This window comes from Ixodes scapularis, unplaced genomic scaffold (assembly GCF_016920785.2).
Source record: "Ixodes scapularis isolate PalLabHiFi unplaced genomic scaffold, ASM1692078v2 PGA_scaffold12__126_contigs__length_90152505, whole genome shotgun sequence".
Lineage (NCBI taxonomy): Eukaryota > Metazoa > Arthropoda > Arachnida > Ixodida > Ixodidae > Ixodes > Ixodes scapularis.
Window position 1 is genome coordinate 7,024,700 of NW_024609838.1, and position 15,481 is coordinate 7,040,180.

General features: G+C 50.9%; 2 protein-coding genes across 2 annotated transcripts; one reads left to right on the forward strand and one right to left on the reverse strand.

Annotated features, from left to right (window-relative positions):
- Positions 1 to 56: 56 nt before the first annotated feature.
- Positions 57 to 11,068, forward strand: LOC8031502 (integrator complex subunit 12). The gene is made up of 8 exons (XM_002405916.5): positions 57 to 209; positions 3,396 to 3,598; positions 5,099 to 5,311; positions 5,990 to 6,159; positions 7,841 to 7,907; positions 8,196 to 8,288; positions 9,349 to 9,474; positions 10,192 to 11,068. Exons 2-8 carry the CDS (start codon positions 3,422 to 3,424, stop codon positions 10,555 to 10,557), a joined length of 1,212 nt encoding a protein of 403 aa, XP_002405960.4. The 5' UTR covers positions 57 to 209; positions 3,396 to 3,421; the 3' UTR covers positions 10,558 to 11,068.
- Positions 11,069 to 12,872: 1,804 nt separating this feature from the next.
- Positions 12,873 to 15,324, reverse strand: LOC115328531 (tetratricopeptide repeat protein 33). The gene is made up of 4 exons (XM_029989759.4): positions 15,084 to 15,324; positions 14,924 to 15,005; positions 14,705 to 14,836; positions 12,873 to 13,501 (listed from the first exon to the last, which is right to left on the reverse strand). The coding sequence occupies exons 1-4, from the start codon at positions 15,302 to 15,304 to the stop codon at positions 13,277 to 13,279; spliced, it is 660 nt and encodes a 219-aa protein (XP_029845619.3). The 5' UTR covers positions 15,305 to 15,324; the 3' UTR covers positions 12,873 to 13,276.
- Between the last annotated feature and the right edge of the window lie 157 nt (positions 15,325 to 15,481).

Consider the following 15,481-nt stretch of genomic DNA (forward strand, 5'->3'; position numbering starts at 1 on the left):
ACATTTAAAGCAATTGAAAGCAGCGCATTCGAGTTCCTTTAGCAACCATCATCATCATCATCGATCGGCCGCCTCGCCTGTGCGATTCTTCAGTTCCGCCTGCTTAGCTTCATTCACTTCACGAGAAAAATAATTTACTACGCTTTTACACGCCAGGCTCGCAATAAACAAACGAAGAACTCACAAACCTTTTATTTCAAACCCGCCACGTAAGTGAAAAAATTCCCGAAATTCGGAAACTACGGCCGTGATCGGGCTCTGACAGGGCCAGTCCACGGATTTCTCTTGTTCATCTTCCCTTGACTTTTCTAACCTTTCCCAAAAGTCATATCTTCTCATTCTTTTTTTTTTTGCGCGCTACTTTCTATTGAACAGTGTTGATGAGATTTGCAAACCACTTTGACCGCGCCGCATGACTCTAATAACATCCTTAAACGATTGATCGCATTGGCATTGTTGAGTCTCCGTTTTGACATCCTTTCCGTAGTGCCTATTATTTACCTTTGTTTCAGGAAACAAGTTCCCTGGTGCCAAACCACATTTAACTTGTAGCGCAGAGGAGTTAGTGCTTGCACAAAGAAGAGAAAACTAGACCTGATATATTGTTGTTTGCTGTGCTCTTGTTTGCATCATTCACAGCTCATCGAAAACCTTGAACCACCACTGCAAGATGGTAAGACCCGAGAATGTGGTTGACGCAGAGTTCATCGTGCCCACTAAAGGGCCTAGCGCTACTTGTCGTTTCGGGGTTCTGACTCGTGTTGGGAGTCGCACGTCGGCAGTCCTGTGTTATGCCCTCCGATTGGATAGTCTTCGATTTCTCACCAGCAGTCGCGCTTGGATTAGTTCAGCACAGCTGTAAGCTCAGCTTTGTAACAGTTGAGGGCTGTTGCGACAGCATTTGCCAAGGGTTTGTGGGCAGCATCCAAGGTGGGCCACAAGTTCAGCAGTTCTCGTCTTCGGTCGTCTAATTGTGGTCAACAAATAGTGGCCAGTCACGTTAAACTGCGCAGCGGTCACGAAGATGGCCACTTTGGTCCTAGTGTGAGGTGGTTACTCCCAATCTCTCTTTTTACATTTTCATACTAAGTATTCACAATCAGATTCGGTTTTGACAACACTTCACCAACTGGATGACAAAGAAAGTTGCGTCCCTTGTCGTCTGCTCCTGCATCTTTTTTATGTTGTGGGCCTTGCTTAGTTAAAGTTCTGCTCCCGGAAACAGCTTCCACACATTGAACCAAAGTTTTCCTGTTTTTTTGGGAGCACCGACATTTATGCCCCTGTAACGGGCTCATCTGCAATAGTGTCAGAGCAGCCAGCACCTTCGGTGGATCATTGCGAGTCGAGTCTCTTTGCAAAGATTGAGCTTGCTTTTGGGCAGCGAGGCGTTCCTGGTCATTGTACTTACACGCTCGTGTCAAGTTCCTTTTGGCCCTTGGACGAGGCAAATGGAAGGAGGCTGGACCCCACTCTGAAGGAAAGTGACGAAACAATGGCTGTCACTACGAGTGACTGTGCAATTTGCCCCTCGCAATGCGCTGAATTGTTCCAAGCTACCACTTCGTCTTTAGATTAATTTCGAGCACAGCCACCTTCCCCTAGAATGAAAGCTTGTGGGTAGTGAGGGAAAGCGGGCATTTCCATGGAAAGCTCGCGACGTCATTCTTTTGCATCCGGGTGGCAGCCATGCCACTTGCCCCCAGGGCCAAAGTGGTTTGTGTTTCGTCCAGGGTGGTGCTGCCCACCGACCTGCCGTTTGTTGGAGGTCGATTTCTTGGCTGTTGGTGGGAAGATACCTCCTAATATGAGCAGGGGAACTGTTGTATTCCTAAATGACATTCAAGGTTACAAACCTGATTATTTTAACTTGGCCTTTCTGAGCACGACAGATTAGGTGTGAAGTGAGTGCCGCGACAGCCCTTGGCTTGGTGGCAAGTGCACTCTGTCATGCACGCAACGAATGCAGTCTGTAGCATAACACGAGAAGGAAATCATAAGCAGAGAACAGAGTGTCAATTGCTAAGCTTCCCAGTCTCTTTGTTGCGTAGATGGGTGTCTTAGTTGCGGTTGGAAAAAACTGAGAATAAATGCCTAGAATAGCCACGAGATTGACATGGTCCGGACTCTCGTTTCGTGTCCCATCTGTGGCACAAAATATCTACGATCTTGATTACTCGCATAAGATCCTCGAGTCATTTGATTGAAGTTGCATTTTTTTCTGAGGCATCTTTGACACTCTTTTCAGGTCAAAGAAATAAATCCTAAAATGAAAAAAAAACCACATTTTTTAGCTGTTGGAGTTTGCAGCTTGTGTGTGCCTCATTTGAACTTTTTATCCTTTGATTGATCTAAGTTCTGGAGCAACCTCATCTTGGAAAATTTCGTTGGTCGTAAAATATTGAAAAGATTCAGTCGCATATGTAGAAGTCTGTGTATCTAGGCTAGTTGCAACTGCGTACTGCGACCTTTACAGCACCAAATGTACCAACAGACTACTAGAAGAGAGATGTACACACCGAGCGCTCGGTGTGTACGTCTCTGTACCTATTGGTGAGTTTTCTGGCGCTTTAGTCCGCAATATGGTGACGGATGCTGCGTATAACTCTCTAGCTGCTTTGTCATGCTCACTCCGTCGCATTGTAACGTAGACCAGGCTATTTAGTACAACAGACCCTGCACAAGGCTGTACACGAGACGGCGGCCGTTGGGCACATAAACAAATCGATTGGTGGACATTAACGGTCATACCCTTTATAATGGGGGTTAGATCGCACTACCCTGAGCCGTATATTGGAAGAGTTTGGCCAGTTTATGATCTCGCCACAGTAACGCCCCCCTCCCGAGTGAGCCAATCGGCCTGCGGCGCAGAGTGAGAGGTGTGAGCGGATGTGCGTGAACTCCCGGCTGCTCTCAGCTGAGCGGGGAGGGCCGCCGTTTTCATTCATTCGCCCAATGAAATGCATGGGATCGGCTTCTAAATTTCGGTCATTTCCTTTTATATTGCTGGCTCTGGCGAGAAAATGAGATAATGTTATTCCTCCGTGGGTTAAAAAGCTAACGAATGAAGTTTTCTCGACGTCTGACCTCAAAACTCTATTCAGGTGAAACAGAGGTCAGCCTGTAGCAGGTGACACGTAGCTTCAAGAGTGCTGTGCACGGAAAGCACGTTGCGTCAAAATGGCAGTCGTCTCCTCTTTGTTCCCTCCTTCCTCTCGGTCCTTCGTGGTCTCCTCCCTCTCTCCTCCACTTTTCTCCTCTCCAGTGCCTTTGTTGCCACACCCACTGGCCTAACTCTCTCAATATACAGCTCTGATGCCGCCTAACTCGAAAACCAAGAGCGCCCATTCCTCCCCTTGCCCTACTGAACCAATCTCCTTGCCCTCTGCATGCAGGGTCCACGGGCGTGTTGCCAGACCCGATGGCTCAGTTTGAGCTGGACCCGCTGTTTCTGAAGGCCCTGCGCCTGCTGCACTCCAAGGCGAGGGACTCGTCGGAGCAGCTGCGACAGCTGCTGGAAGACACGCTGAACCAGAGGCAGCAGACAGGCTCTGCCACGGGCAGGGACACCCGCAGCCTCCTCACCACCATCAAGCTGGTGAGGGAAACCTTCCTGGTGACCAAAGTGCTTTCTACCTCAGCGACTGATTGGACGCAAGCGCTGCATTGGTGTTGCTGTTTTTACCCATTAAGCACGGGTCTCAGCCTAACACTGACACTGCACCCCCGTGTTGTACGTGGGAGCCGTGCAAAGAAGGTTTGGTCACTGGGACGAGCGGGCAGAGCTAGGGCGTGCACCAGACGCAGATAGAGGGCTTGGCATGATCTCTTGGCCAGCCAGGAGCTGAAAAGAATCCCCTGGCGGTGGTAGCGAAAAACAGTTTTAATAAGAGCGTAAGGGTTAAATGTAGTAACTCTTCGTGGTTGTAAATATGTTGCACGTGATGTTTCTATTATGATCGTACAAAAAGGTGTGAGAAATGAATGTGCTCCTCGAAATCTGTTTTGCTCGAACGGAAAATTCCTGGCCTTCGGCACCTGGCGTACGGCTTATGTCGATCGTTCCGCTAGTCGCGCTCTTCCACCATGATTTTGGTTGATCGTGACTGAAACATCACGTGCACCATATTTTCAGTCAACAAGAGTTACTCTGATGCATTTATTAATTTCGTTTCTTGCAACCACTGCCAGGGTATTATTTCCGGCTTCTGGTTGGCCACTTTCGAATTTGTGAAGACACCCCGGAATGCGCCCAGTTCGCTTTCGGCCAGTGGCACCTCCTCATTTGCCTCCTATGCTTCCCAATCAATGGCCGAACTCTCTCTATGTATGTCCCTGTGGTTCGTGACATAGAGACCCCAGTACCGTGGCCTCGTTGTCCGGGAGGTGTCGGGGAAACACCGTCCTCCAAGCGCTGTCTGAGCCAGGGGGACCACGGCTGTAGGTCCATTTATTCCTGCGAGAATATGCACTGAAATTTAGTTTGCAGTGTTGCTTCGGCACTTATTTTAAAGTGTGCTTGTTAAAAGGAAAGTTAGCAACCCCGTTTATCGACCTCGGGTGGAGACCAAGTGGGTGGACGTTTCCCTAGCGAGACGAAATATTAAAACCGGGTGACAGAGAAGAATTCTATGCCTCTTCTTCCCGCTGTACCGTAAGAAACGGTTAAATAGTAACCACCTCGCCTAATTACCGCGGAACCCACCTCGGCGGAGCGAGCGAAGAGTGTGGCACATGGATCCAAAAAGTCCTCTGTGGCAAGTGTGACGCCATTTGTGGAAAGCTGCTCAAAAGCAAGGCTAACCGATTTCGCCGGTCTCGCAACTTTTCGTGGCGCTTGACGCTTAGATCTTTGGTGCACGCCGGTCAGATCTTTTCCAAACTCGACGGGGACGGGTTTGCCGAGTCAAGGAAGCGCTTTCCTGGAAGACGCGTCATGCTGGTTTACGATAAACGTTGGCGGAGGGCTCCTTAACACCATTTATTCACTCTCTCTCGAAGTGGCGAAGGAAAGGGAAAGTCGTGCAAAGCCTCTGGCTGTCCGAAGGATGCGGCAAACTTTTCCGGGAGAATGATAAAATGCGCTTCACTTTGGCAGGAGAGCGATCTGAAGAAGAGTCCGTCGCTGAGCCGGCGGCCGTCCCCCAAGCAGGAGATGGTGGTCGGCGAGACTCCGCCCACTCTTGTCGTGCCCCGCCCCCTTCCGGAGGAGGGCCGCATCAAGAAGGAGCCACCTCCGCTGGAGCGCAGGCCGCCTCCCGTGGCACCCCCACCGCCCACCGTCAAGGCCAGCGACTCGCCTTTGCGCGAGGTGAGTGCGCCGTGCTTGCCGCTCCCTTTAGTCGAGGGGTTATAGTTTGTTCCGACATAAAATCTCCGGAAGCTCTGTCCTGGGCGCAATCTTTTTACCTCTGGGTGAAAGACGCTTCGACGTACAGCGAAATCATGACGGGAGGCAACGAGCATTTGCCCAAGGTGAAGCTTCTTCCGCGAGTCTTTCCTTCGAATTAACAGCGATGCTTTGATTTTTTAAATTAAAGTGAGGAGCGAGGAATTTGGTCTCTTTCTGATACCCACGGTCCCCGCGGCGCAAGTCGACGCGGCAAGAATGTTGATCCGAAGCTAAATGCTCTTAAGTTCTAGTCCGGCACTTTTTCCAACAGTAACTTAGCCGGTTCTGTAGATGGCACGCGTGCAATTCAGTGCCGCTGCAGAACGGTCACTTGTTAGCCTGTACTTTGCCTGTGCCACTTATCGCCACTTGAGAACAAGTGGCAGCTTACCAATGTGCTTCAGCCTGCACTAAAATAAAAAAAGGATGGCAGCCTTAATTTTTTAAAATTTGGCCCACTTTTTTTTTCTGGAAGCGCATTTATTCTTTCTGCTTGCGTAAGGACAGAGATAATTGCTAAAAGACTTTTACGAGTAAATCCGAAAGAAAGCTCGTAAAATAAAACAAATTTATTTGGGTGGTTTTGCACCGCATAAGGCTTCGGGCATGCCGGACGCCAAGCGGGCACGCACGGAGTCGCCGCAGCAGCCGCAGCTCTCCCGGTCGTCGTCTCCGCTCAGTCGCGCCACGACTTGTTCCTCGCCAACCACAAGCAGCGACGGCGAGGACCTGGCAGTCGACATGGGACAGGTGTGCGTCATGTGCAAGTGAGTCTCGGTGCTGGTTCAGACGTTGGCAGCCGACCTTTTGCCTGCACTCTGGTGATCGGCTGGCCCCGGAACACTTGTGACCGTCTTATGTCTTTTGGGGCTCCAGATAAATCTGACACAAGGGATCGTCTCTCATTGATAGTGCATAGATACTGCAAAGCCTACACTAGTTGGGAGTGTTCCACCCGATAGACGGCGCCAGTGTGTGGTTACGAGAGATCACAATGGTCGTAGTCCAAGGTGCCAAGAGGCCTTTACAGCCCGGCCTTGCGATATTGCAATATTGGATGGAAAAAAAAAATGAAAGCCGTTTACAACTCCCTGTAACGCCGAATTAGAGCGCAGCTCTTGAGGAGGAGGAGGGAAGGGTACTGGAAGGTGGGTCAAGTGACCTCGGGGGGCGGGGGGTCACGTGACCTTGTGGGAGTCACGTGACCTTGGGGCGTCACGTGACGTCGGGGGGTCACGTGACCTGGGGCCACGTGACGATACCGATGGCGTCATCAGTAGCGTCACTGATGATGCCATCAGTGATGATGATGACGATGCGGATGCCGGTGACGTCATCAGTGACGTCACTAATGACGTCGTCAGTGATGATGACGATGACGATGCGGATGCCGGTGACGTCACTGACGACGTCATCAGTGCCTATGACGTCAACGGGGGGTCAAGTGACCTCGGGGGGTATCCCCAGGTCACGTGACCCCAGGGGGGGTCACGACCTGGGTAACCATTGTGACCCTCGTGAGGGTAACCCTAGTAACCCGTGTGAGGGCAACTCTCGTGACCCTCGTGAGGGTAACTCTCGTGACCCTCGTAAGGGTAACTCTCATAACCCTCGTGAGGGTAACTCTCATAACCCTCGTGACCCTCGTGAGGGTAACCCTCGTGAAGGTTACCCTCACGAGGGTTACTAACCCTCGTAACCCTCAAAAGGGTTACCTTCACGAGGGTAACCCTCGTGAGGGTTACTAACCCTCGTAACCCTCGTGAGGGTTACAAGGGTAAGTAACCCTCGTGAGGGTAACCCTCGTGAAGGTAACCCTTTTGAGGGTAACTAACCCTCGTAACCCTCGTGAGGGTTACGAGGGTAAGTAACCCTCGTGGCCCTCGTGATCCTCGTGAGGGTAACCCTCATGAGATTAACCCTCGTAACCCTCGTAACCCTCACGAGGGTTACGAGGGTTGCGGTTACGCCGACGCCGACGGCGACGCCGCTCAAGCCGGGAACGGGCCCCTAAGAGCTGCGCTCTAAAAAATGAAAGTCGCTTACAACTCTTTGTAACGCCGAACTAGAGAGCAGCTTTTGAGGAGGAGGAGGGAAGGGTACTGAGGGGAAGGTATACCCTTCCTCCCTCCTCATTCTGCCTGCTACTCCTCCCTACGAGCGGAAACGGGCTCCTAAGAGCTGCGCTCAAAAAGAGCTTCTGCTGCCACGTAGGGAATACAGTACCACTCACAAATGGCCAGCTGTTTTCTTGCAATCTCTCGACCATAATAGAACATTTGGATGGAATCGCCTTTCCTAATTGTGCCTCACACTTCCTGTAGGCTTCTGTGCATACTTTTTTTTTCTTTTTTTTTTAAATAAGTTTTAATAACCCCATTTATGAGAAAAATTTTTAACTGCAATGTACTCTGTAGCGGTAGTGATGCTGGGTGTTTCACGTTACAGTCAACTGGATGTAACTGCCAAGAACCAGCTGATTGAGTGCCAAGAATGCCACTGCCTCTACCACCAGGTGAGCCGCTGCAGCCCATGCAGCCAGAGATTTCCCATCTTGGTCCCAACGAGTTCGCCCAACGAGCTTTATTATTATTATTCGCGATACCTTCCTCGCAGTACCAGATATCGGTGTGATGCGCAGCATTTGTGCCATACTCGATAGGCTTGTCAATTTATAAATCAATACATAAACTCATACATACAAAGCCCCTAAGGCCTGTGGGATTTTGGATGTGCTCAAAATGGCAAATCACTAATTTCCAATGGAGAGACTCACGAGCGGCGTTTTTCTGCTTTTCCGAAGGAATGCCATCGGCCGCCGGCGACCGACTACGACGTCAACGACCCTCGGCTCGTCTGGTATTGCGCCCACTGCACCAAAAACATGAAGAAAATGGTGCGTTTGAGATACCTCGGCCGGCCTGCCTCTCTGTAGCCTAGGGTAGGGCCCCGTTGGAGCAACTCCTGCTGGCGCGGTAGAAAACCAGCCGTGAGGGACTCCAGGGGAGCGTAACTGATACATCCCTTGGACGGTCACCGCATACATGTGCGGCGGCTGTTACACATTTCAAAGTGCCCACCTAAACGCTGAAGTGTAGCTATTGGCGATGTCCTTCAAAAACTATATATGTTATACTGTTCTCCCGATGTTCCCCTTTGCTGTGGCGGCTGTTACACGTTTCAAAGTACCCACCTAAACGAAGAAGTGTAGCTATATGCCACGTCTTTCAGAAACTATGAATGTTATGCTGTTCTCCCGATGTTCCCCTTTGCTGTGGCTTTCTATAGTTCTGAAATTAGTCGTTCTGCACACGATGGTCGCTTTTCGTGTCGGCTGCTCTGGCGGTAGTTGCAATTGGAGCGTCGGCTCTTACAATTCAGACTTTTAACACTTCTCAGAATTGAATTCATAGAACGAGAGTTTACCATCCAATGGAAAAGCTCTTTAAGGTACTTCAGGTTTGAAATCTGAAACCGGCGGAACGTTGCGGATGCGCCAGAACTAAACCATATGGAAGGGGACACGTTCAGTATATCCATTTGATGCTTCTAAACCTGACCAGGTAACAAGCACTGTTTATGCTTCTGGTAGATAACTGAGCGAAACTCTGGGCATTTACCCATTTTTGTATACTATTGATCTGGAAACAAAACCTGACCACCGGGAAACATCTTTTGGAAAAAAAACTCAACCGTCAAAGTGTTAAAATGGATGATCATGATTGTGCTCTCTGCCCGTAGGTAAATGGATGGACGCATATATAAATCGAGTGCTTTTAATAACACCAATTGACTGGTACCTCATAGGCAGGTGTCCCTCTTTGCCTCTTCCTACCGAGGCACACCTACCTCGCACCTAGTGTGGTGCTTGGCTCGACTGCCAAACTCTCACGCTCGGGAGCACGGACCTAATGTGTTCATTGCCCGACGGCTCCTCCCCCCGGAATGATTGACAGGCCATCAAGCCTCCCAAGCCGGCCTCCAAGGTGGCATTTGGGGTACCGCGAGAGCTCACCCCTCCCATCAAGGCCGACACCCCGCCCCCGCTCACCTCGCAGCCCTTCAAGCGCTCCGAGCTGAAGGTGAGACCAATTTCCCTCTCTTCTGCCATGTCGAGCCAAGCTAACTTTAATTGTTTGCGTTTTTTTTTTTCCCGATATTTGGCTGCATAGAAGTGGCCATGGTATTGTATGTACTACCCAATGTTTTTTCAGCAGCCTTCTACTTTTTAATGCAAAATGTGTTTGACGAGTCATTATCTCAAACCTTGCTCAGTACGGTGGTAGTCTGGTACAAAGGCTTCTTGCACATGAGGTCACTTCCGGTTAGACTCAAAATCGAAACCAACATTGTCGTATGCCATCAGCGCTTTGGCGCCATGTTGGAGGCATTTGGCGTCTTATTGTGGCAGCACTAGTGCCGTAGAGTAGTAGAGCCGTCTTTGTATAACCACATTTTAGAATATTTTCATGTTTTAACCAATCGCAAAGAAGTTCCTCACTTGGCACGAAGAGCAGTCCATACACCCTTAGTTGGGGTATGAAGCCTTTTTTGTCGAGATGATAGAGTTGATATAATAATCTAGAGCGAAGGGTCCATGCATTTGGCCGCTTCGGAACGCGGACATTGGCGGTGCCAAGGAGCCCATCTCGCTGGTGACGCCTTAACATGCTCAAAGAAACAGCAAAACATCATTTGTAAAGTCTACATCTTGTTATTAGGTTAAAAAAAAAAACATGAAAATCCTCGCATAGAGCCTACAGGCACGCCCCTTCTGTTATTTTTCTATCAACGTCCAGGTGCCAGCCCTGTCGTCTGCGGGCGGCCCCAACAAGCCCATCGGCCTGGCCGGGCTCGCAGCCAACTTGAGCAAGCCCAAGCCCCTTAAGCCTCCCCTGGCTGGCCTCTCGAGCCTCGCCGGCGCTGCGGTCAAGGCCGGCCCCGCCGCACCGACCCCAATCGCACCGCTGCGCCCCGGCAACGGCAACAACGGGGGTGGCTCTGCCGCACCGGCCACGACACCAAGCGTCCCGTCGCCAGGAGGCGGCAACGGAAAGCCGGCGTCTTCGTCTTCGCTCATGTCGGCCGAAAAGCGGCTGCAGATGCTCAAGAAGAAGGCTGCGGCCGCCAAGATGCAGGACAAGAGGAGGGTCACCAACAAGTAGGACGACCGCGGACATTCACTCATGTGCACGTCCTCGCAAACGGTCGTTGCTCGATGCCGACAGTCACGCAGTGGTGGATGCAGTCGTCTCACAACAGCGTCCAGTTCTGCTGAAGTGCGAGAAAACCGGTGCTGTCAGCACCACCAGCAGTTGTCAGCGTCACGTTACCTTGACCGCAACATCAGTCGGTGCCGTCCTGTGCAGCTGTTGCTATCGCCGTTGCGCGTAACGCCAACCGCTACTGTCGTCAGATGATAGACCATTTCATTCCCACACTGGATCATTCTGGTGTATGCGGGTAAACACCCATTGTAGGGTTTAGCAAAACTGTGCGAGCACCGCCGTGTAGGTAACCGTACTGGCGGTCCAGTTAGCATTTCTCGCAAATGTCGCATTCTATCGGGCTGGCCCCTTTTACGACGAAGCGGTACGTGGTTCACCCCCAAATGGTGTATGGATAGTTTACTCGGATTTGTCGACGCATTAAAAAGGAAAACAATTTGTAAATGAGACTGCCTAGCCAAACGGTCGGAAGATGTTCTTTGGTGCCCTGCAGAACACACCCACCGACCCTGGGACACCCGCTTCTGCAGATTGCCCCCTTTCCACACAAGCGCGGAAGTCTATAAGGACAACTTTCTTTCTTCCGTTTTATTGTTGGGCACGATCGTTTGCACCAAACATGAGTTGAATTCTCAGCAGAATCCTTAAGTTGCAGAAACAAACGGGGTGGTCACTCAATTCATGGCACGAGTGGCGTCTTCGGGCCTCTGTGACAAAGTGAACATGAGGCGGTCGTCTAGAGAAAGAAGTTTAACATTGAGTGTGTCCCAATAATTTCTATTATTTAGCTACTTACACGAACGAGTGCGATTTGGCCAGTCTTGAAATGTCCCAAGGTGCACACGTCTCATGGACTGCCATTCCGGTGGCTTGCTGCGAGCACATGTGTTCCGCAGCATACATTTCGCACCACCGCATTTGACCTTCTCAGTAAAAACAAACAAGTAGGAACGACCACCAGCACGGTGCAACGACGTCGCGTGCAAGGCATTTATGCATACATAAATAAATACAAGTTCCTAAAGTTCTGGAAATTACACAGTGCTATCCACTTGTAACGATACCACATACATATAACGATCAGTTTCTAGATTGGAAATTATCAGTTTTTAGTCCAGATACAATGATAATCGGTTATAATGATTGAAATTTAGGGTTTTCTCACTATCGTTATAAGTGGGTTGCACTGTATAGGTATATGTCACATTCTGCGTCAAGCAAACCTTTTTTTTATTTTTTATTTTTTTTTTTTGCTTAGCAATTTTGATTTAAAGGGGCCCTGCAAGCACTTTTTTACTGGTTTTTAATTTGCACTGAACCTGAGCGCACTGAACGTAGTAACCTAATGCAACTTTTCTTTTCTCGAAATTCGCTTTATTTTAAAAGTTGTAGGCAAATTAAAATTACAAAAACAAGCAAAAAATAACCTCCTTCGTGACGTCCTTAGTTGCTTGAGTGGCCGTGAACTAGAGGAGGGGTAGTGAGCTATGCGAGCGCTCATGGCTGCCGCACTCCTAGTAGACGGCACGAGAGGGCGCCACTAAAGCATCTTTTGTATAGGCTGTATACAGCGGGCAGCCAGAGCGGCTCTCCTTGCATTTGCTGCGCGAATAAACGCTAATTCTACATGACACTTCATCGGCCACAAACGACAGCAAACACGGGGTAAAGATCAGTTCAGAATGGGAGCAACTTCGCGCTGCCATACCGCGAAACAGCCAAACCGCATGACAAAGCTACTCGCCGAAGGCCTTCGGAACGCTCGGAGCCGGTCGGATCCCCCAGTCCGTAAACGACCGCAGTGCCGCCGCGTACATCCGGGACCTTTCCGTGTCAGCACCTGATCCCACTACTCCTTTCTAGTATGCGCCGCCTTTTCCACCGCTTGGTGGCGGGTATGTCGACGGGTCACTTCTTCTTTCCGTACTTTATAAACTGCATTTGTTTCTTTTCTGGTCTAAAGTAGTAAACAAAAACTACTTTTGTAAATAATTCAAGCGGTTCACGCCACTTATATTTTGTATTTCAACTAAAACGAAGCTTTTAGCGGCTCTGACCAGTAGTAAGCCGAGGACCTAAGACGTCACATTTTGCGCGCTTTCGGTACCGCGGGTCGCCCTCGTCGGTGGATGAGGTTTCCGCGTCGTCCGTTTAAAATATGACGCGCTGATATTTAGTTACTCTCTCCGTGCCCGCTGGCTTGCCCGAACCCCAAGAGACGTGGAAACCGCAAAAAAGGTAGACGCTTTAAGGGAAACTTGAAATATTTTCTTAAAGCACCGCAGGAAAAACGAGATTGCAGCGTTCAATCTCGATGTTCATCATGCACAATATTGTCGCCAGATAGTGTTGTCTCAAACGGCATGCCACACGGTTCAGAAAGAGGTCGCAATGTGCCACATGCAGTCCGCTAAAATGCTACATGGCACCCAGCTGCCAGCCAGTTCGGGCCTGCCGTGCCGCCGAAACTGTTGCTGGAGACGCCGTTTGTCATGGCACGTTCTGCTTCTACCTAAAGTGTCGCCGAGGCGGCACAAGGTTTGGTCAACGGTCGATACACAACGTCTTTGCATTGCTACCAGGAGGTCCAGAAAACGGCAGTCGGCAGCCATCGCCGGCCATTGGAACAGTGTCTCATCCCCGCATAGGCGTCACATCAGGTCAGCTCACGACACCGTACGAGAATCCGGTTCTCCTCCGTCTGCGGGTCACCCATCTGCACGACGTTTCCATCCTCGTCGAAACGGATAGGGATCTCCCGCGCACTCCGTTCGGCCCTTTCCTTCTCTCCAAGGAGGCGGAGCGTGTAGAAGAGGTCATCTCTCCACAGCTCCTCGTCGCCAGGGTTGAGGTGGACTGCACGGCAGAAGCTCCTCAGGGCCTGCATTTGGGTCAACGAGAAACTGGTAACAGACTCGTGGCAATTTAATAAAATAAAGGCATTGCTACGGTGTCCGCGTCGCCAACCTCCGCGTTTACCATATTCAAAAAGGTCCCTCGATTTCCGCCCGACGATGACGTAGAAGTGTCGAGCCGTCGCCAGCCGCGAATCTGGTGGTGTCGCAGCCACTGTGGCGGATGTGGCAGTCGTCTGTATTAAAGCACTGGATGAATTTTATAAACAAGTACCGTTAAGCTGGTGCATGCTGGGACGCACCCGAGCCAAAATATGGCGGAGCGGAGCCGTCAATCTGGTCTGGTGCGGCGGTGCTGTGCCAGCGTCTATGGTGGATTAATAAGAGCGTGCTCGCAAATGGCGGCGCATCACCAGCAGCCAGAGCAGACCAACAGGAGCATGCGCGTCTGGATGTGGGACGAGCCATCAGCCTGCCAGCATCCAATAGGAGTGCCCGTGGGTCGATCAAACGATGGCGGTACTTGGATGAGTCGGGATATCCGGCGCTTTAGTCCGTTTTGCAGCAGGTTGCCCACCAGTATGACAGTCCACGGAAGTTTCGGCAGCCAGAAGTTGCGACGCCACGACCACAGCGACACTCACGTCTGCTCGTGCTTTTCGCCAACCTCTAGGATCGCGACGGCGTCTGCGGCGTTTGCAACGTCATTCATTGCCTCTTCGGCACCTCGTGGAATGCGGAGTGCAAGTTCGTCTGCTTCTTTTGACGTCGGAACGACATTGAGCTCTGATTGGCTCTGATGGAGGGATAGTGGGTAGACCTGAAGGCAGCTTGCTTTGAGGTCTAACCACTATCCTTCAATTAGAGCCAATCAGAGCTCTGCGTCGTTCTGACGTCTCACCACAACCCCTGCAAAAGAAGTAGACGAATCTGCGTTCCGCACAGGACGCTAAACATATCAGTCGCAGACGCATTCCACTATCCCTCAATTCGAGCCAATCAGAGCTCTGCGTCGCCCTGACGTCACCACAACCCCCGCAAAAGTAGACGAATCTGCGTTCCGCACAGGACGCTAAACATACCAGTCGCAGACGCATTCCAGGCAGCGTAGCCGCACTGCACGGCACAACTGCTTTCTCGAGCGTATGACCAAGTCGCCGAATACGCAATTGGCTGCGGCCTTGCCTCCAAAAGCGCCTGACGCGCCCGCAGCAGGAAGCGTAGCTTACCATGCGTATTTCCCCGAGCGCCAGCCGTGCTCGGCCGAGCGTCTGGTGGCCGACCCACCAGGACGGGTCGAGCTTTACTGCCTGCTCCGCAGTCTGCACCGCCTGGAAGTCCTCTCGAAGCAGCATCAACACCTGAGACACGGGGGTGAACCTCGTCAGCCCCCTGTCGTCTCGATCGCAGCTTTTGATTGGCGCGTCGTCTCAACGGCGATGGTTTACCTGCGCCTTCATCTCGTGGATGGCAACGTCCTCTGGAGTCAGCTGTATCGCTTCGTCAAACTTTTTCAGTGCCTCCCAGTTCCTGCATGTTTTGCACGGTCACGCTGGCACTAGTGGCGGCACTACCGAAGCGTCAATAGTGGAAAGGGACCGGACCGACCTGTCGAGCTCTGCCAGGGTGCTGGCCTCTCGCTTGAGGCGCCGACTCTTCTCGGCGCAGTCCTCGAGCAGCAGGTTTCGGCGTCGCTTGTAGCCGCTCAGCCAGTCCACTCCGTCCGGCGGCTCGGCATTTTCGTCCGCAGCATTACTTTCGAAAGCGATCGAAACTGACGGTGATATTTTGTCGCCAGCTTTGCGCTTCCAGCTGAAAGCGGTCTTCATTTTGGTACTTGTCTTGTTGTCTTGTTTGCGATGGCGCTCCGGGTAGTTTTGTAAACAAAAGCACGAACCGTTTGCACGAGCTACGCCCGAGCGTACGAAAAAGAAAGTAAAATGCGACTAAATAAAATCTTTTTAAAAATATATCGCGATTTTCTTTCTAGAAATTACCTAGAAACT